The sequence below is a fragment of the Xiphophorus maculatus genome, chromosome 22 (genome assembly GCF_002775205.1).
Source record: "Xiphophorus maculatus strain JP 163 A chromosome 22, X_maculatus-5.0-male, whole genome shotgun sequence".
NCBI lineage: Eukaryota > Metazoa > Chordata > Actinopteri > Cyprinodontiformes > Poeciliidae > Xiphophorus > Xiphophorus maculatus.
The window spans coordinates 22,279,907-22,302,374 of NC_036464.1; the positions used below are offsets into that span (position 1 = coordinate 22,279,907).

At 40.7% G+C, this 22,468-nt stretch overlaps 1 protein-coding gene across 2 annotated transcripts in view; it reads left to right on the forward strand.

Moving 5' to 3' along the window:
• Nucleotides 1-1,813: 1,813 nt before the first annotated feature.
• The window catches only part of slc8a1 (solute carrier family 8 member A1), a 153,756-nt gene continuing 133,101 nt past the window's right edge, over nucleotides 1,814-22,468 (forward strand). The window contains exons 1-4 of one of the 2 annotated variants that reach the window (XM_023327442.1): nucleotides 1,814-2,375; nucleotides 14,364-15,290; nucleotides 18,156-18,320; nucleotides 18,832-19,622. In XM_023327442.1, the coding sequence (XP_023183210.1) occupies nucleotides 14,415-15,290; nucleotides 18,156-18,320; nucleotides 18,832-19,622 (1,832 nt within the window). In that variant the 5' untranslated portion in view covers nucleotides 1,814-2,375; nucleotides 14,364-14,414. The remainder of the gene's footprint in view (nucleotides 2,376-14,363; nucleotides 15,291-18,155; nucleotides 18,321-18,831; nucleotides 19,623-22,468) is intronic. The other variant, XM_023327441.1, reaches the window with a different exon arrangement.

Sequence of the window (22,468 nt, forward strand, 5' to 3'; positions counted from 1 at the left end):
ACTACATGTAACAAATTAGGAGAGTTGTGACAGACACCTTAATTTAAAGAGAGCTTTTCTTACTTTGAAAACGTACAGTTGTCCCCTTGCTAGCAAGCCCGCCTTTTAATTTCCGTCATGGTTTACAGATTATGAACACGTAAAACTGTTTCTGAAATTACATCATCGCATAAGATCAATAAAATTGGATATTTTACACTTCGAAAAAGTGTACATTTCTATGCAGTCACTACCTGGTTGAGCTTCCTCCCTTTTGCATGAATTACTGCATCAATGCAGTGTGGCATTGGTGTAAAGGAAGCACAAATTGCTTCCTAGCCGCCTTCAGGTAGCTGCCTTCAGGTTTTGGGTCTGGTGCCTTCAGGTTTTGGGTCTGGTGCCTTCAGGTTTTGGGTCTGGTGTCTCTCATCTTCTTTTTAGCAGGTCATAGATTTTCTGTAAGGGGCAGGAGAGCTTCCTGGCCAATCAAGAACACAATGATCATTTAAAAAGACTTTGGTATATTCGGCAGTTTGTGCAGGTGCCAAGTCCAGCTAGAAAAGAAAATCAGCGTCTCCATACAGCTTGTCCGCAGAGGAAAGCGTGAAGTGCTTTAAAATATAATGGAAAATGGCCACAGTGACTGTGGACTCCAAAACATGAATGGATCTGCGACAAGTTACCGACGACTGTGGAAACATCCGAAAGAAGTTCAAGCGATGTAGATTCTGTGCCTGCCCACTCTTCCTCCAGACTCTTGGTTCACAATTTCCAAATAAGATGCAAACTTACGTTGTCAACTTATCTAAATATGAGCGTGCAGGTGCCTGTCTCTGATTGGTTCCTAGACGACGACGGAGACGTCCAATTGGTGGCCTCCCGGAGGTGACGGATATAAAAGCTGCTGACGCGGACTTCCTGCCATCCATCCTCAGCTCATTTTAACCGGACCCACTGTTAACACCATGTAAAGTTCTGGAGTTTGTAGGAGTGAGCTGCCGTTTCTGTTTCCTTAGTGTTCTCATGTTTTTCTTAGTTAGGGAGGTAAGTTTTTGTCATTTGGTTTATTTACTTTCAATTAGGTACGTTGGTTAATATTCAGATAGTTTCCTTTTGTTTGTTGTTTCCGGCAGTAGCTCCCTCTGAAGTCATATGATCCACTTGTAACATCTCAATTAAAAATACATCTTTTTTTTTTTTTAATGATATTATAAAATGTTCAACTTTGTGTGTGTTGGCTGCTTGGAATCTGAAGAGGATGGATCCTTCATGTTATGATCTGGCCACCCCTAGACGGGTCGTAACAATCACTATTTTTGTTCTTCCCTCTTTTGTGTTTCTTGTCATTTTTTTTTTAAACATTGGACCTTCTTACTCACGATATGAAATGCAGCTTTGTAAGGGGGTATGAACGGCTTAATTTTCTTTTTGTTGGGCGTAAAAAAAAAATGACAGTGGAAGGCAGCTTTTAATAATTAACTGAATTCAATTAAGATTTGAATTATTTTCTTTTTGTGTATCTTTTTATTAGTTTAACCCCCAACAACTATTTAAAAAAAAAAACAACAGACTTGGGTCGCTTTTAACAACATAAGCGTTGGTCTAAATTACAACTGCTTAAAAAAATAAGTAAATAAATTGACCATTTCATTGGGTTTCTCGAAGAAAGCAGCAGATTGACACTAAAACCCTGCGATGGGACATGAATCCGGGGAGGGGACATATTGACTGAGAAGTGAGGCAGAGGCTCCTACAACACGTGAAGGGGGAGGAAAGAAGACAGGAGGGCGGAGGGTGAACTGATCTTCAGAGTGTGGGTGTGTGTGCGTGTGTGTGTGTGTGTGAGAAGGAGAGGACGGAACAGACGAAAGAGACCTGCGCGCACACACACGGACACTCTCACGCCCACACACAAGCACTCTCGCTCTCCTCCTCTCTCTTTTCGCGGAGCCGGGGGAGAAACCGGGAAAGGGAAGAATGAGGAAGAGGTCCGCTGCGCCGCGCGCCTCCTCTCAGCGAATGCGGGTTTGCTGATGAAGCGCCGCTCCGGTCATCCGATCATACAGGTCACTCAGGTCGCGCTGCATGGAAACGAGGAGTAGGCAAGAAGAGCAAAAGATAAGGGCAGCAAATAAGGGGTGGGGGGAAAAGAAACCCCAGTGTGCATGGGAATTCGGACTACTCTTCCCTCCCTTTGTGCGTCTCGGTGGTTGGATACGCTGTCTTGACTAGCGTATAAGAGCTGCCTGCGTCTCCATTACCATTCCCCACTACGGGCTTTACCTCCGCCACCACTCCTCCTCCACCTCCTCCTGCTTTTACTCCTTCGACTTGCTCGCATCGCAGAAGAGCCGTTTTACTACTTGACTGCGCACCGTCAACTCCGGATTGAGAAGGTAGGACACGGACTCCTGGATGCTTATTTATCTTTTATGTTGCTTTTTTTTTCTTTTTTAATTTGATTATCATTGCGGGGGTCCAGGTCTGCTCCATGGTATCGTGTTGGTGTATGCAAGTTTTTTTTTTGTTTTTTTTTTGGGGGGGGGGGGTGGGGGGGGGGGGGAGTAAACTGGATGCAAGAAGGGGTGTGTGTGTGTGTGGGGGGGGGGGGGGGGGGGGGGGGGGGTACAGTCTCGGAGACCCGAAGAGAGACTTGGAAGCACCATGCGTCAGATGGCTCTGGATGAGGATGCGCTCCCTCACTCCATCCTCACTCGCCAAGCTGCGCTTTTCATCTTTGATTTGGAAAGAATACAGTAAAGGAAAAATAAAAACCTTTGCTGTTTGTAGACAGCTGCGTTAAGGCGTAAGCGTTGTTTTTTTTTTTTTTTTTTTTTTTTTTATTTCCACCCTGTTATCCCATTCATTCTTCTAACCCCCCCTTCACGTTTAAGCCCATCCTCCTGCCTCACCTATTTATGGAGAGATGGTTAAGGATTCAGATCACGTTCGGATCGCTGCGCTCTCCTCGCCCCCTTTTGTTGGCATCCAGTGTGGAAGTTTGTGCGACAAACATGCGCAGTGCCCGTTAAACCAGTGGAAGGGACGGATGCGCACCGGGAGGCACTTTTGCGCAATCCTCCTGGGCCTTGCATCCTTTGCGCCAAACGGCACCGGGGTTGTTGTTGGTGTAGCCAATGCGCTTTGGTCCCCCATCAGGTGTGTGTGTGGGGGGGGGGGGGGGGGGTGCAGCGTAAGTATGAATGGGTTCAGTTGAATCGGCTGGATTTGGACATAAATAATAATAATAATGTGATTTTTAGATGATAGGTTAAGTCAAACCAGCTTTTATTGCCCAGATATGACCCTACATTCAAGCTTCTTTTGTTCAATCAAGGGCTTTTTTTTTTCCGCAGATGACTTCATTTTTTTTTATGGGTATGACACAGAGCAACTGTGGGACATCAGCCATGAAGTATGAAATATTTATTTATGACGGTGAGCGGGAAAGAATGAAATGGTGCCAGGGGTCTGAATCTGCTTCATTTAGCCGTTTTTACAGCAGGGATGCTGATGGAACCAGAGGTCTCATGATGCAGCAGCCATGCTTCGTTTCAGGCAATGAGATGGGATCTGATAAGTTCCCGCATGATTAAAAGCTGCTTTTATTTCTAGATGCGTGTTGGGAGTTTTGGGTGGCTCGACATCAAGCAACCCTCCTCATTTTTATCTTTTTTTTTTGTATATATATAACTAGCAGAGGTTGTAATCACAACTTTTTCCAGGCTTGTAGCCACTGCAGTGCAACAACTGACTGGTCAAAGGAGACGGTGGCAAATGAATATCTCTCTAGGCAGAGATTTATTGTGGTTGGAAGACAATAACATGACATGTTATGTAGGCTTGAAACCATAGGAGCCGTGCTTCAGGCTGCATTAATTGAAATTCTGCTTTTTCTTAGACCATCTTGTGCACCATACCAAAAGGTCCTTGTACAAACCGCAGCTTACAGCAAATGGAATGATCTGATTTAAAGGAAGCTGACAGAGGGCCGACGCTGGAATTTTTTTATTTTTTTTTTCAAACTTTTTGCTGGCTGCTCTCAACCCAGTTTGTTTTTTATTATTATTATTTAAGAAAATATGTCAATCGCAGACTCAAACGTGGGTTCTCTTTGTAAACAAAGGTAGTTTCAGAGTTTGCTTAAAAGCAATCCTTAGATCTGTGTGAAGCTAACAGTTAGCTCGAGCTAGCGTCCTATCTGATTTATAATATCACTTTAAAAAACAAATACACACAGCATGCAACTTTGATATGAAAAGATATCACTTTAAGTTTTTTTTTTAATGTCTGAAAAACAATCATAAAACACCGTAATGTAGCCATTAGCTGCTGCTGTATTGCTCCTCTGATTCTTCCAGAAGTGTTGTAAACTTTAGCGTTTGTAATTATGTTGACATTTTTCAGGTGACATCTTGCGCTTATTCCCTGTCCTCTCTTTGATTTTTTTTTATTTCTTTTTTAGATGCTGCAGTTTCCTGGAGATTGAGTTGCAGTCAGGTGTATGAACAGGAGTACAGCTCACAGTCTACCTTTGGTGAACATGGAAATTGTTCAGCTGAGGGGGGGAAGAAACACAAAAAACGTGTCGGCAGTCTCTTTTGAAATGCAGGAAAATGAAGTCTAGCAGCGCAGTACCAAAGGGATATGAACGTTTTGTGGTTAACAATTCCTCTTACGTGACCAAAATTGGCTAAAATATGAGACCTGTTTGAACAGCCTTCCAGTACTGTTTTATCTAAACTCTAATGCAAAATACTTTGACTACAGGAAAGGGAACTAGTAGGGATGACTTCACACAACCTCACTCCTAAAAATCCTTTTAACTGTCAAATGTAGCGCATTTATGTTACAGCCTACATTATCATGATTCCTCCAAACCACACCGACTCATTTAAGATGGAGGATAAGTCATACTATTTATTATTATTATATATATATTTTTTTTACATTTTGGTCACTGGCTAAAGTCATGGGGTTAGTTTTGGTGAACGTAAAGGAATACTTCACGACAGTGAAACGAGTCACCGGACTAAACCAAGCAGATCTTTGATCAGCAAATGTCACGCGTTTTATCCCTGACAAATAGACTGAGAGGAAATATTACCCTCATGAGAGTGTTTCCAGAAAATATGGGCCCATTTTTCTCTTCGGCAGCTTTCTGAATGAGGTTGGAGTAAATGTTAAAAAGAACCCATTTGTCGTTATAGTGGGGTCAGACCAGGATGGGAGTCAGACGCTTCTACCTCAGGAGAAATCCGTGTGCCAATTCCTAAACAGTCAGTCTGCGACTGACCTGGTTAGAATTGATGGAGGCGCAGCAAGACGAGTTTTATCCTTCCACGGAGGACAAATCTGCTGGCAAGATCAGGTGTCATGTTAAATCAGGGAAGATTTGTTGGAGCAGCCGGAGTTCATCGCTACGCTAAACCCTTGCTAATGCAACTATGCATGGAAACGGCTGATTGATGTCCAGCCTAGAACTTGAGGTTTTTACACATTTACTGACCTAATTCATTTAGGACTTCTTTTTTTTTTTTTCCATAATGCAACAATCCTGTCAGGTTAGCAGTTGAGTAGAGTGGGCATCTCCTTGTTCTCACCGCTGGTTCTGAGCTGGTCATCGGGCAAATGTCCGACCAGAACATCGAAATGGAAGTTCACACTCAGCCTAGGTGATGGGCCGCTCCGCTCTGTCGGGAAGTGAATGATGTAGCTTCATGTAATCCACAACAAGAAAGACTCGCTATGTTGAATCCAGCTGGGGAAAGTGTTTCCCGCAGCCATGTATTCCTCAACAAATCCACTTTCCAATACTTAACTTTCAGAGCTAAGAAAGATGATGAAAATATTGTATGCTAGATATATATATGTATACATATACTGTATATATATATAAACCCTTAAATGCCATCCTATTTCAAAAGCATTTATTGATGTTCTAGTATCCTCCTTTTGCAGTCCATTAGCGGTTAAGAAGTGTTGCTCTTTGGTTAAAAGAAGTGTCTTGATTACCACTACAGTCATTAGTTATTCGAGTCTCTACCTTGTGAATCCAGTGTGTATTTGATGCCAGACGATTCTTTTGGAATCTCAAAACAAAATGATTTGTTTTCAGTGAACCAGATAAAATGGTGAGATGACGTTTCCGAAGTTGATCCAACATTGTAGAATCCTAAAGACGTTTTGGCACCTTTTGTTTGAAGAATGTTAAAGAACAATCTCACAGCTCAAGTGGTTTTGATACACCATTGAAATCATCTGGTCTTTGTTTTTCTAAACTGATCCAAACTCAACCTAAAGAGTCATAAAACGCACAGAATCCACACTCTGTACTCAACAAAACCGACATGAAAAAGTCACATGAAGTGGGTGTGATTTGAATAACATTGCTTGGATCATGTTAATCTGTCAATTTCCTTTTTCCTTTTGTTGTTTTTGGCCCATTGTTTGTGTACATTGCTCCGTTGTCTGGCCCGTTTTAGTCAGGCTTCGTCACTTTGACACATGGCTTCACACCTGACTCTAGAATAAACAGAGGGTCAATGGCAGTCAATGACAAGGTCATGTCATTGACTGGAAGGATTCAAATGTTTTGGTTTCAAAATGACCTTGAACCATTTCTCCTTCATGTTTGGCAGTTGGCAAGAGGAGATTTTTGGTTTTCACAAGACATGATGCCGTAAGGCCTTCCAAACTAGGACATGGACCAATTATGGTTTATTGAAGCCACTTTGCTGACTTCAATTAACTAATTCAATTAATCATGGGATGATCTCACAATCAGCCTCAGATTAATTGACGGCAACAGTTGCTTTGACCATGTCATTGCTGCTCATTTCCCCCCCATTGGCTTTGTGTTTATGTATGTCCAGTCCAGCAAATGGCCACAGAACCTGATTTTACAATTGTCACCAATCAACCAAGTGTTTGTTGATTTGCAGAACCTCACTGATGTTTTCCCACGTCAATCCCCAGTTAGTCAAAAGTGTCTCATTTTCTCACAACCTTTCCTTCCTGCTCCTTTTTATTATGAGAATAAGGAAAAAAAGTAATTATTTTTTTTTGTCTGGATTAAAGAAAAATCTAAGAAATGGCGTCAGAGTCTTCCAAACTCTGACGCCAGTTCTGGGAAGTGACTTTAAGGCCTTTTTTTGTGGATAGGTTAAACTATATAGTTTATCCCTAAAGACGGCAGACCATAGCTGCACCACCTCTGACCCCGATCCCCTCTGCCGGTCCTCTTTAAAGCGGTCCTCTCTATAAATGATTAATCCAGTTAAAAGCTCATCATCCTGCTTTTCCACTTCATTTTGATGCCTCATAATGTGAATAGTCTTTTGTATTCTTTTGGATGTTCTTTACACTTGATCACGATGTTGGATGTTTTTCTGCATTTTTATTTTAGAAACTTATTTTGGGAATTCAGCTTTCAGCATTTAATATCTAAAATCAAAATGATTTATCAAGGGGTGTAATAAAAATTTAGATTGACGTAGCAATCTAAACTGAATCAAGAAAAAAAAAACAACCTTCAGCCGTTTAAACATAGAATACCAAAAAATCCAATTTATTTTAAGGAACTTGCTATGCAATGTTGACTTCAATTAACTGTTGGATTACAATTGGGGGGGAAAAAATTGGGCTCATCTTCGTGTATAAAAGCAGTTTATTTAAGATGTTTTTTGTTTTTTTTCCCACAACATGTAACTAATTTGAAATGGCAGTGTTGGTCATTGACCAAAGCTAGGATTAGATTTATGCTTTCAGGTTTAGATCTGGTCCTTATGAGGTGCACCAAGTAAAATTTTTACTTAAATGTCACTCACCGTTTCTCTGAAATGCAGCTCATCTAAAATGTTTTTGTGCCGCTAGTGGCCTTTTATTTATTAGTTGCCTGACAGGAAGAAGGGCAGACACGCAGTGAGTGGCCTGGGGTCTGGAATCGAATCCTGAACAGCTGCGTGGAGGACTATAGACTCCATATTTGATGCTACTGTTGTGAGCTGGTTTGGTTGGATTTACCCAGAATGCCTTGTGCTGTAGTCTGCTTTTTGCTTTTGAGGCAGTCCTGTCCACTTGCATCCACACATACGCATTCAAATCGCACCAGAGTTCAAAACTCAGATTCAGAAATACTGTATTGATCCAAAGGGAAATTGAATGTTGTGACTCGTATCAATTCAGATTCTTCAGAGTTGATATGGATAGCAATGGCTGTTGGCAGAAAAGATCTCTCGTAGCACTGCATTACAGTGACTCCGAAGAAACCTCTGACTGAAGACACTTTGTTTTCCCAATAAAGTCTCATGAAGAAGATGATCAGGGTTGTTCATAATTTCCTTTTCATGAATGATGTATGTGAGAATGTGGCTATTCTTATTTATTAGTTGGTTTCTTTTTTTGTTGTTGTTTTTTACCAGTTATTTGTTATTTCTTACATTGTGTGAGAATTGTGAGACAGTTGTTTTTTTGTTTTTAAGCATATGCACTGACTGATGGCACTTTTTAAATTTCGTTGTTCTTGTGACAATGACAATAAAGATTTATCTTATCTTTTCTGTTTTTATGAAGATCTCTCTTTGCATCATCATCTCCAGAGGTTTCACATTCAGTCACAATTCACTTCAACCAAAACGAGACCCAGGTCTTTAAACGGACCAGAGTTTGCATTTTTGATCCGCATCAGAATTGGATTGCGCATTCACCCCTCCCCAAATAAATCTGACTTCCTGGGCAAACCAACTAGAGTAAAATTAAAGTGGACTAAACAGAGCTGGTGTGAATTCTCTCTTAAAGGAGCCCAACGGGTTTGCAGGATTTCCCTCAGTGTGTTATAAGCCTGGCGGGCCACCAGGCTTTACTTGTGCCCTCACCAGGCTTAGCATTGTTAATTTTTCTTAGTTGTTTTTTAAATGATTGCCTTTTTTAAGTTTATGGTTAGTGTTTAGGTATTAATCTTCCAGTCTTCCAAAAATGCAAAACTATCAAGTAATATTTTAAAATTTCCTGTCAACTTTAAATATTTTTTGACTTAAAAATTTGCCGGCCAGCTGGATGACTGCCCTAACGCCCCGGGCAACGAGCTTAGCAAGTTTTCTGGGGTAAATCCTGGGTTTGCATTCACTGTATGCATTGGAGCAAAGTCACTCATTGGTAGTTGGTTTTCTTTTGAACCAACTTTGGTTGTATAGATTTTGTTTTCTATTGTTTTGAACATTGTGGATTGTGTAAATATGTCAGTGGACAGATGGACCCAGACAGTGAGTGGGAAGTAATTAGAGGTGTGTGTGTGGGTGTGTTTGTGCCAGATTGATCACTTTCTTTTCTCCAAGTGTTATAACATGAGGATGACTTGGTTTGAATGGCTTCTGGGCAGACTTAGAGTAAAAGCTCCACATCAGTCCTAATGAGTTTATCTTCAGCTCCCTGCTGGGGTTACTTTGTATCCACGTTTCCTTTCTTGTTGTGCTCCTGCACAAAATCCCAAAGGTTTTATTATTTACCTCTTTGCAAGACATAATTGAGTAACTTTTTAATACTTTCATTTACGCCCCTGTTCTAGTCTTTTTTTTTTAAATTAAATTTTTTTAACCACAGTATATATATATATTTTCCAATATTTCTTGTTTTTCAGTATTTGCCTCTGACAAATGGCAGCGTTGGGACCAAAGTAGCAGGTTGCATGGTTTTAGTTTCCTCAGCTTTTGTTTTCTGACCGTGTGCCGTTGGGAATCCTGATTTACGGCTCCTATTTCTGGGCGTGTTGGCGTCTTTCTTTGTTAATGTTGCTCGTAAGACAACCTGTGATATATTTTTAAAACATAATTTTCAGCTCTAAACAATTCAAGATGTCAAACATCTCATTCGAATTCAGTGCTTAAAAAATAAACGTGCCACATTTTCAGCCATATTCTTAGGCATTACCGTTTTAATTGAAGTTATCCCACTAAACAGACTATACTTTGGTTTTGTAACAGATTTTTGGGCTCCGAGGACATTTTATAGTTTGAGATAACTTTAGCAGTGTTCAAGTAAACAGCATAAAATGTCACCACGTTGTGGTGTGTTATTAAATATATTTCTTTGTTCTTAATATGTATTTAAGGATTTTATTGTTTTCTTTTTCCTTTGGCTAAATAGATCAATCTGTGTCCATCAGGCCTTTTTTGGTGCCATTTACTCCCTTTCAATATACAGTACATTTTAAGTACACTACCATTGAAATTTTTTTTAGTTCCCTGATTTTGAAATTCCTTCAAAAGTTCAGGTTTGTGTTTACTCAATTAGGAGAAGGTAAATTTAAATGTTATCCATCTAATGGGGAAAAAAAATGAACTTTTTATTACTTATGCACAAAGTACTGCAAATGATCGTAATCAGGATTGCTGGCAATGATTTTACGCTACTGGGCTTGGATATTAACAATAATACGAAAACCCTTTGCACATGTGGTAAAGGGGAGTTTGTTTGTTTTTTCCCTCAAAAGGTTCTTTTTAAATGCTGAAAGTCGCATTCGCGAGGTTGGAAAAAATAGAATATTTGTGAGTATTACGCATGATTGGAAGGAAGCTACTAATGGCTTTCATTAGAGAAGTTGCATCAAAACTATTTCTATACCAGTCATTTAAAAGAACATTTACTCGTGTCCAGTAGGAACACAAAATGAAGGTTTTGCGTTACAAAGTCGCCATGGTTGACCACATTTTATTCAGGGGGATTGTCGACTGTTGCCAGATAAAACTTAACGTCACAGGTTGTTCTCAAATAAAACTGAACGGAAAAGGCCAACAGTCCCACTCTCAGCTGCGGTCACAGTTGCTCATGTGGCCCTTGGAGTTAAATAATTTCCAATCCATCGGTCTGTGACATAAAATCCTGCTGGAAATTTAAGTTTGTGGTTGTAATGTGACAAGAAGTGGGACAGATCAAGGCAATGTGTTCTTCTATGTTCCATTACAGATCGAACCCATTTAATTTGCTTTTTGTCTCACTTTAATCTGCTAACGAATATCACAAATGTCGCTGTAGTGTAGAAAGAAAAATAATGCATCTCATGTTGAACCGCCGACTTTTTCCGCAAGCCGTTTTATATAAAATTACTGGTAATGAAATCTTGGTGATGCTCTTTTCCAGTCTTCTGAATGGTGCAAAGAACAGCAAATAGTTGAAAGAACCATCGCAGAAAGTAGTGATAGCTGTTGTGTTGTCTCCTGTTTGCTGCTGTGTGACCCAAACTGGCACCAGGTATTATTTTAATGGTTTTCTCCTGAAACTGCTGTACAGCTACGGAAGAGAGAGGGCGTCTTTATAAGTTATTTTATTTATTCTTGTTGAAATATTTGAAGTGAAACGACTATTGGAAACCCTCGCAGTGATTAGAAGGTTTAGTTTGACGATGAAATGTATTTACGACCCGTTGACTCCGGCTGACGTTGTGGAAATGAGTGCACCATATCTGCATTGCTATGTTTAAATTAGGTGTTGTGCATCAACCTTTTTTTCTTTCTGCTAATGAATATGAATGTTGTAATTCTCCTAGGACTCAAAGAACATTTATGCACAGCACTGTACTCGGTACATAATTTCAGCACAGCTTTCTCTCCCTTCAATATTAAAATGTAAAAGTGTTCCATTTGATCATAATCTAGGAGCGCAGCAGTCAGTAAGCTGATTTAATGACTGTATACATGTCCAGTTTAAACAGGTAACACCTGTACACATTTAGAGCAGTTAAAGTGGTGTGGTTCGCTGCGGTCAGTAAGCCGCTCCAAAAATGACATCCCTAAGTGAAAACGGGCAAGGCCCAAATTATCGCCACATGTAGCTTTATTTGACCACACAACACTGGGTGTAATGCTCAGAGGCGTAATGTTTAGGGAATTAAAACTTGGTTTTTAGGTTTTTATAATTGTGATGTGAATTTCCTAATGTCTGAGCATGTTGGGCCGGCGGTATTTAAAAAAAAAAAAAAAAAAAAATTCCTGCCTGCTTTATTCAGTCCAAATGTTTCAATTCTCATTGGACTGAATTCAGCGCCAGACAATGCCAACACCCACAGATATGTTTCTGAAGACTACCAGTTTTGGTTATGTCACTTCTCGTTTGGCTACAAATGGTCTGACTTGTCCAAAACCTATGAGTTCTGTGGTGGGGAAAGCACTGACGGGGCTACATCTGTCGATTAAGTTGTGCACGTAATGGCCAGCATGTGAGGGAATAGTGAATTATTGTCAAATGGATTCTGTGGAGGGAATGATTGTAAAGAGAATTTAACATTTTTATGTTAATCTGAGTGGAGACAAAGGTGGGTGTTTGATGTAAGCTAAATGCCCTGATCTTCTGTTAGAGAAAGCTAATCTATAAATGCTTTTAATATAGTCTTGAGTGTACAAAAACATAAAATATTCCACCATGTCATGTCATTATACAGATTAAGTCAAAGTAGAAGATCTGGAAATTAGTCTAATTATGTTTAGAAGTAATTTGAGTTTCTTTTTACTTTTTCTTAGGGAAGAGTTCCTAACACCGAGCCAAAGGGACAAACCTCATGGAGTGTAGTGCAAAGCAGGGTCTTCAAACCGGGCCTCAAGGGCCGATGTCCTGCATTTTTCATTTATTAATATTTTTTTTTTATATCTTTGCTTCAGCACACATTCATACAAAGAGCTCACTAGCAGGACTCCGGAGAACTTGACTGCATACTGGTGCTGCGTTCCAGCTGCACGTGGAACTGGGAAATTCTGACTTCCTGGTCTGAAAAAAAAAATCAACAGGAACACGCCCCCCCCCCCCCCGAGTTTGATTTCCCACTGGGAAACACTTACGACTTCGCTTTTCAACATGGCCGCTCCTCGCATCAGTTGTAGCAAGATGTCGTGGAAACAGGTTTATTTTATAAGACGCAAATAAGAATGAGTCCAAAATTAGTGTTGTATGTAGCACCCGAGACTCTAGGCCACAGGTGTCAAACTCCAGTCCTCAAGGGCCGGCGTCCTGCAACTTTTAGTTGTGCCTTTGCTGCACCACACCTGAATGGAATAATTGGGTCATTAGCAAGGCTCTGGAGAACTGATCTACACAAGGAGGAGGTCATTAAGCCATTTCATTCCAGTGTTTTGTACCTGTGGCACTTATAAAAACTGCAGGACACCGGCCCTTGAGGACTGGAGTTTGACACCCCTGCTCTAGGCAAATAAAAAGTGGTGTTCACTACGGGAGGTGAAGCTTAAAATGATGTTTGTAAGATGTACTGCACGTTTTATTCATGAATGCCGCCATGTCAAAAACCAGACTTTTTAACTGGAACGCTATTACCTCCGGTCTGACGTCAAACCCTGCTCCTGGTTGAGATTTCAGAGTTAACTGGAACACAACATAAGGAGGCGATTCAGCCATTTGAATCGCAGATGTTCAAACGCTCAGATGTGTTGGACCAGAAAAACATCTAGCCTGGTGAAGATCCCTGATATGTGACTGCATTAGATTTTCCTTCTAATAGTTTACATGCTTTTCAGCTTCAATGTCCTTCCAACACTGGAGGCATGAGGATTTAAGTTGCCAATCAGGTTTTTGTTTCCTATCTGCCCCTGCTTTGTGGATTTCGTAAGAAAATTTGCAACGCACTGTGACCAGCTAGCGATGTCAAAATCTTAAACACAAAACTTGAATAAACTTGAGCTAAAACACTCCCCAGTGAGGAAATTTGGAAATGAGTTATGAAACCTGAATTCCCTCATGTTAGATCCATGTTAAAATGAATTTGCAGTTTGCAGGTCTACTGGATACACTGACTACTTGTAAACAAAATGTGCAAAACGAAGAGCTTCATAAGGTGACATTCACTTTAAAACTATGCTGGACATGTTTTTCTCAGAATCTGCACACACTGAAAATGGTTCACCTTTTTCCCTGCTTAGTTAATTCAAGTCTCACATTCAGGCAATTACAATGCAAAGGTGTTCAAATCAGCAGGAAGACACAACCAAGAAAATCTAGTTCAAGGCTTTATGTTAATTGCTTTTTTTAAAACAAAGCATTATAATTCTATAAAGTCTTTAAAGAAATGTTTTAGTTCCAATATAGTGTTTTTTTTTTCATTTTAAAGAATAGAGAGAGAGTCTTTATTATCCCACAAAGGGAAAATTTAGTTGTGACAGCAGAATCACATAAATATATATATATATATATATATATATATATATATATATATATATATATATATATATATATATATATATATATATATATATATTTTAAATGAACTGAATTTCAGCTACTTCAGTTTTGGGAAGAAATTATGTCTAAATCTCACACACCCAAATCCACAGCCATTTTTTTCTGCTGTTTGACTAACTATCTTTTCTTTGTTCTTGTCTCTCAAGGTTCAACATTCCCATTAACCTTCAACCCCTGGTCCGGGTCTCGCCATCAACATGGGCTTCAGGTGTCACTCCTCTGCCCTGTCTCCTGTGCTGAGACTAGTGATCATTACTGTGATCCTCCTCCTCAAACCCCAGAGCGCGCTGGCCGGTACCGCTCCCGAGCACAGCCTGGGCAGCTCCGTTTCGGCGGTGTCTACAAACAAAACTGAATGCAGCAAGGCCGAACAGTGCACAAACGGGGTCATGCTGCCCGTCTGGGAGCCCCGAAACCCGTCCTTTGGAGATAAGGTCGCCAGGGCGACGGTTTACTTTGTGGCTCTGGTCTACATGTTCCTCGGCGTGTCGATCATCGCGGACCGCTTCATGGCATCGATAGAGGTCATTACGTCACAGGAAAAAGAGATCACCATCAAGAAGCCCAACGGAGAAACCACCACGACGACGGTCCGGATCTGGAACGAGACGGTCTCCAACCTCACCCTCATGGCGCTGGGGTCGTCTGCTCCAGAGATCCTGCTCTCCGTCATAGAAATAATAGGTCACGGGTTTGAGGCCGGCACACTGGGCCCCTCCACTATTGTGGGTTCGGCGGCGTTCAACATGTTTGTCATCATCGGGCTGTGCGTGTACGTTGTGCCCGACGGCGAGACGAGGAAGGTCAAGCACCTCCGAGTCTTCTTCGTCACGGCAACCTGGAGTATCTTCGCCTACATTTGGCTCTACCTGATCCTGTCGGTGATCTCCCCCGGCGTCGTGCAGGTCTGGGAAGGCCTGCTCACTTTCCTCTTCTTCCCCATCTGCGTGGTGTTTGCCTGGGTGGCAGACCGCCGCCTGCTGTTCTACAAATACGTGTATAAGCGCTACCGCACCGGCAAGCAGCGTGGCATGATCATCGAGACCGAGGGGGATCGTCCGCTTCCATCCAAGGTAAGCCTTCGGGATATGACACAGCTGTCACTGCTACAGTCAGTACCAATGAGGTTTTTGTAAAGATCTAAACCATAATAAAGAAATCTGAGTTAAGTTTGACTTTATTATATCTTGATTATGTGTTGCACAGTTATTTTGGACGGCTTCTCCTGCTGAAAGGCAAGGCAACATTAATGACAGAGCTACTTTTAAGCTGAATTCAACTCCAAGTGCTTGTATGTAGGTGTTAACAACATACATTAAGGTAAAATGAATCTAAGATTTTGATTAAACAGATTTTAAAACAAAGTGAAATAAAAACTAGATTAAGAGTAAGAAACGGTAAACAAAACAGTTTTTTATCTTGTTTTTAAAGCGCGCAAGGTGTTGGCATTCCTGAAGCTTCTTCCAAGTTTTTGGTGCATAAAAACTATTTTTGGTGCTTCAGCAGGTTTAGTAAGTTTGATTCAGATGATCTTAGAACTCAAATCTGCTAACATATTTTAGGCATTAATATGCCATCTTTATAAGTTTGATGTATTTGTTGAGACTAAAATCAGGATCCATGATCACATGAAGATTCCTGGCTTGGTCGGAGCATTTTAAACCAACAGACTGAAAGTGGGCCCTGATGTTTAACCTGGGCTTGTGTATTTATCAGAACAGCCAACCAGTAAAAAGAGAACAGAATCGTCATTCTTTGTTTGTCTGCACATTGCAAAAATTTATTTTATCAGCAGCATAGTATCAGGTAAATGGAAATCACACACAAGCACATAAAAAGGGGTAATTAAAATGACATGGAGATGGTGCAGTAGTATCACATTCACACAATGAATTAGATGCACTTAGTTCGCTGCATGAGTTTATGGGTATTTTGTATTTATAGCTACTAACAGAATAAGTGTATTAAATGCCATCAAGGTAAACTGATGCAATTGAACTTATCACTGCAAACACAAATAACCTCTGTAATTTAATCCATTTCCTGTTTTTGACTCTGATCAGATGCTTTGTGTGATGACGCAGTGCATTTATGTAATTACATTTCCGTTGCTGTGGTGAAAACCGTCCTGTTATTTTTTCACTCGCTGGATTAGTTGTTTTTTTGAATTTTGGAAACTGTGCAGAATTTCTTTGCTGGATTAAGACTTCTCCATTCCTACAATAAAGGCATTTTTATTTCAATTTCCAGCTGAGGGTAAAAAAACAAACAAACTCCAAATTAATGCCAACAGTATTCCTGAAGGAGGAGTTTCATAACTGCAGGTTAGGCACTTGGTTAATAAAACATTCTCCTAGGTAAAAAACAATGTAAACGAACATTTTAAGTTTTCACTTGACTGATCACAATAGAGAACCAGAACTCAGATTAGAGTAGGACCCAGTTTTGGTTTTAGTCTGAATTGTTTTACTTGACATGGCTAAAACATATTCTAACAATTTAATAGTTAGATGTTAAGTTAACAATAACACCTAATATTATGTAATATACCAACAAATAATTGAATAAACTATTACCAGTTCATTCAATGGGAATAACTTGAAATGTATTTGTTCTTTAGTTATGTTGAAAAAAATGCTTTACTTTTTTGTAAAGCCAACTTGTTCAAACGTGTTTTCTCATACTGATTTTTGTCCCATGCCGAGTCACCGACGTTCACATGCCACTTAAGTTCACTCAATTTTGTTTTATGACAAATTTTATTTTTCTTGTCCGTTACTGTAAAATGTTGGTCTCCACTCCAGCACAAGGTTAAGACGGTTTCAGTAGAGCTGCTATATTGTTTTTTTTCCCCTCAAAACTTCAACAAAGACTAAATTAGGTTTAGTTTAATCACTTATAGGAATATTTCACACTGCATATATGGCTGCTAAGTCTTCAGTAAACACTCATCTTGCCTCTGCTGAGGATCTTTGTGAGCTGAAGGCAGAGGCTATGCAGAGATTTGGCAATTGCTAGTTTTGGGGATTAAAGTACATTAAATACAGTTACAAATGTAACTTTTTAATGCAGCTCAGTTTGCATTACACTGATAGACCAGATGCTGCAGCGAGCTATGCAGTCGCTCATTTGCTTCTATTTTATAAGGACATTCACAATTAAAGGTTGGAACGTTTAGCTGTGGTAAATGTGTGGTTCTCCCTGGTTGTTTTCTTTTACTTTTCTACTTTTCTATTAATACGACGATACCAAGGTGTCAAAGTGCAACCATGCTGATAGTTTTATACAGCAGAAGTTGGAGTTACTGTTAGACAATAAGTAGTGTGGTAATTACCAAGATTTTATTATTATTTTATTTTATCCTTCAAAGGACAAGTATTAACTACTTTTCTCCTGGGCTTTTTTTTTTTTTTTTTTTTTGGAAGGATTGTCTCGAATAACCAAGAAAAAATAAATCAGTCCAATTTATTACAGCCAAATAAATAACAATGTATAGAAACAACAGAGAAATGGAAATAGTTTACAGTTTCAGCACTGGACACCAACACTATGCGTCCTTAAGGGACAAACAGAGAGTGGCCCCCAGCAACATGATTCACTTCCTTTTTTCCGGCTTTAACAAAGCTACACCCTAAAGAGGGCGTTCCCCTATGCAGCCATTTCATAATGTGTGTGTGTGTGTGTGTGGGGGGGGGGGGGGGGGGGGGGGGGTGTACATGTGTGTGCACGCCAACAGATGAGATATAGATCTTGTTTTTAAATTTCATCATTTGGATCTGAAATAGAAAAATTACTTTCACCTTAAAGGAAGGAATGATCCTTTATGGATTTTGTAATATTTTGAGAAGTTTAGTTTTTTTGTTTTGGTTTTTGTTTTGTCTTGGGTTGCTGATAGTCATTGTAACTCCTTTTTTTCCTCTAAATAATTTTTTTTCTAGGTGGACATTGAGATGGATGGAAAGATGCTGAATTCTCATGGTGTTGACTTCCTGGATGGTCCACTGGGTTTGGACATAGATGAGAAGGATCTGGACGAGGAGGAGACCCGCAGAGACATGGCCAAGATCCTGAAGGAGCTCAAACAGAAACACCCCGACAAGGAGGTCCGTATCGCAGCTGAAGGGATTCATTGTCACAGCTGCCTCACTTGGACTTTTTTCCTGGAGGTTTATTTCCTCTGTAGGAAATAAAATGACAAATCTGCAACAGATGAGATGAAGTCCAGCTTCATCGTAGTAATGAATGGTCAAAACTGACAGATTAAAGCAAGTTCCAAAGGAAATAAAGTAGCTGTGGCAACATGCTGGTTAAAAATTAAAATAAAAGAACCCTGGGATAACAGACCCACTCTGCTTTGGTCTTAATGCCACACAATTTTCATTCACAAAACATTTCAGCTGGTGAAGGATGTGCCGCTTGCTTAAAAGAGTCGCAAATATCAATGGTCAATCATGTGTATCTGTTAGACGTCAGACTCCAGTGTATTTACTTTGCATCTCTTACATAGTCGGTAACGGTTGGCCAATCCATCAGTGATGAGGGACTCAATATATTTAAATCAAAATCTTTTTAACTGCTTTGGTGAAAACAATTAAGTTCTTTTCCTCTTACCAGGTGGAACAACTCATTGAACTTGCCAACTACCAAGTGCTGAGCCAGCAGCAGAAAAGTCGAGCTTTCTATCGGTGCCAGGCCACCCGACTCATGACGGGCGCCGGCAATATTCTGAAGAAACACGCTGCGGACCAGGCCCGAAAGGCAGTCAGCATGCACGAGGTCCGCTCGGACGCCGGCGACAACGACCCCGTCTCCAAGATCTTCTTTGAGCCGGCCTCCTACCAGTGTCTCGAGAACTGCGGCACGGTGGCTGTGAACGTGGTGCGGCGAGGCGGCGACCTGGGCAAGACCGTTTCTGTGGAGTACCGGACGGAAGACGGCACGGCCAACGCCGGCTCCGACTACGAGTTCACGGAGGGTGTGGTCGTGTTCAAGCCGGGCGAGACCGTGAAGGAAATCCGCGTGGGCATCATCGACGACGACATCTTCGAGGAGGACGAAAACTTCCTCATCCACCTCTCCAACGTCAAGGTGCTGACCTCCGAAGGCGAGGAGCCGGAGGAGAACGAGTCGGCCAATCACGTGGACTCCGTGGCCTGCGTCGGCATACCGTCGACGGCCACCGTCACGATATTCGACGACGACCACGCTGGTATCTTTACGTTCGAGGAACCCGTTTGCCACGTCAGTGAGAGCGTTGGCACGATGGAGGTGAAGGTGCTGAGGACGTCCGGAGCTCGCGGTGTGGTCATGCTGCCCTACAAGACTGTGGAAGGGACCGCAAGGGGCAACGGGGAGGACTTCGAAGACTCGCACGGCGTCCTTGAATTTCAAAACGACGAAATCTTGTAAGTAGCCCCCTGAGCACTATTTGATTTCAAATCGTGGTTACTGCACAGTAAGATTTGAACGTTTGCAAAACCCCAATTTATGGTTGAGGAAACGAGCCTGTCCAGTTGTGTTGGTAACGATGTGGGAAGCAGAGATGTTGGTTTGATGTGGTGGCCACATGACGCGGCGTGGCGGACGGCTCTGCATCAGTAATCCAGGAGATCCAACAATCCCGTACCTGTCAGCTTCTACCCCCTCCCTCTTTCAATTCCCCTTTCCCCCCCCTCATTTCATCTCATTTATTCTCATTGAACTTCTCAAGCCTGCGATTTACTTCGCCATGCCGCCGTTCTCCCTGAGAGGAACGCATTGATTTCTCCACCCTGTTGTTCTTGCGCAGTCAGCACAACGGCTTCAGCCGCCACTGCTCTGGGAGAATGGAGTTACTGGTTAGGTGGCTGCTGGTTTGAATTTTAATTAGACGGAATCTCCTTGTTGTTGGAAACTGAGTCAGATGTGCAGAGGCAACCCGGGAGTAGTTGGTTTTGCTGGAAAGGGCTCAAAAATTCCACCAGCAGGATGTCGGTGAATGCCAAGAAGGAACATGTGTTTTGTTGACTTGAGTCTGAAGCACAAAAGCCTTTTAAGCCATAAATCAAGTTGCTCTTTTAGGTGGCCTTATACCTTGTGAAAACCTCCCCGGGCAACTGACTGTTGCAAGCTAGTGGCTTTTTTTGTTCTTGTTTAGTCAGTGAAGGAACTTTAATTTAAGGATCCCCGCAGTGAAAGGATGAATCTCCTGTTCAAAGCTTTACTAAACAGAGTACTTGTTGGACGGTGAGTCATGGTAAGCATTGTGATTGCTGTTGGACCACATTACAGGAAGCCTTTTGGCTCCACGGGTAAATGCAGCATCTGTAATCTTCATTGTGAACCACTCAGTGTGGGAAACTTGATCCAAATATCAACGAGGACGTGGATCACAGCCACCAGCGTTTTCTTCTTAACAATGTTTTTACTGAGTCACTGAATTTGGATTTTAGGCTTCATTAGGTTGTATTTAGAACTGTAGTTTTTTTTAATTTATTTATTTTTTTATTGGGGTGGTTGACATTCGCTCATCTACTTCCTTTATCATATGTACAAGAACAAAAAAAGCCGATCCCTCAAATTCCCATGGTGCTCAGCTCTTTGTTTAAAATCATTTTCTGTAGGAGTTAAGATGTTGATTTCTCTTGTCGTTTTATTTTTGTCAAACGCGACGTCGGTGCTTTCAACTCCTCTCCATAAATTTTTTTCTTTTTGTCGTGGCCTTAAGATTTAAGCAGGACACAATAAACTCTCCAGTTTCAGGAGTTTATCCTCGTATGGCTAATTAAGGAGAGATTTTTTTGACAATATTAATGCAGGACTATAATCTACTCATAAAAAAGGGATTCACAAAGATCTGTCATTGGTTATTTGACAGACCTCATTAGAGCTGACCTACTGCAAGTTCCTCTCCAATAACTCTGAAATGAGATCTTGAATTACGTTTGCTGATGATGTATTAAATGACTGCTGCAGGTTTACTGGACTCTTTGGATAATTAGAATGATTCATTTTAGGTTCTAATAAATCATTTAGATAAATCAATCTGAACTAATTTTAGGTTGGTGGTTTGTTCAAAACGTGCTGAGATGTGTGCTACTTCTGTTTTACGTTTGTACGCTGTAGTTGCTGGTCGTTTTGCCCTGGTGGAGCTGGAGGAGTTTTGATGAGCTAAAATGTCTGTTGCTGTTTTCGCCCTTGGAAGTGGAAGTTGTTCCAAGTGTGAACGTCAGAAATGATGCCTAGAGTAGAAATTCCTACTGGGGACGTTGGAGGGTGTTGAGTAACTCCAGCTTCAGTTCCCAATATTCCTTTTGTGCACAGACAACAAAGTGGAAGCAGCAGGTCTAAATCTTTTTTTTTTCTTCTTCTTTCTGACGGATTTCATCATAATAAACCTGTGGTGCGTACAGTTATAGTGTCAAAATTGGCTCATTTAGTGTTTGGATGCTTATCATGGAGATATTTCATAGATTTTTATTGCTAATAAATAGCAAATCCCACCAGTTTACTGACTCACGATGAGAACAAAGCTTCCTGACCAAATCAAATGCAGCATTAAAGCTCAGTTAGTCCTTTGTTTAAGCAATTAGGATTAACATGACCTACAGTAAACCAGAGACAAAGTAGGATTTCTTGGAAACCAAAAGCTAACTTGCAGTCCTTTTCAGATATTGGCTTTGCCTGTTTGACCCTCCAGGTAAACTGTTTGCTTGCAACCAAGACTGACTCAAGCAGGATTTTTAATCATATCTTTGAATGCAAAATGGAGTAGAAAGTACAAAGTTGCCGATCTGAAAATTTGCTAATGATTTTTCATATTCACATGCGACTGTTTTGTCAGAGACAGCGGTAAGCAGCCAAGTCCATAGATGTAACCAGAGGGTGATTTCTAAATGCCTCCAGCAGTTGTCCGTCCTGGTCTTCAGCGGCTGTTGATCCATAATGAAACATGACATTTGGTTAGTAAGAGGAGCTGCTTGTCTTGCTGCAATTAACAAACAAAAAAAAAATAAATAAATAAAAAGCTGCATTCAGAGTTGCTTATTATTGATAATTGGTGCAGAAATTGGGGAAATGACAAACATTTTGGTAAATAAATGAGGAAATTGCCCAACATATTTCCAAAATGTTTCTAGTTCTGCTAAAAGTTATTATTTTTTTTTATTTCTTTATTTTTTTAAATAGAAATAATTTAAGACATAGAACATGCATAAAAATAACTTCAAGATGGTTTAATTTTAATGACTACTCTTGAATTCACGTTTGACTT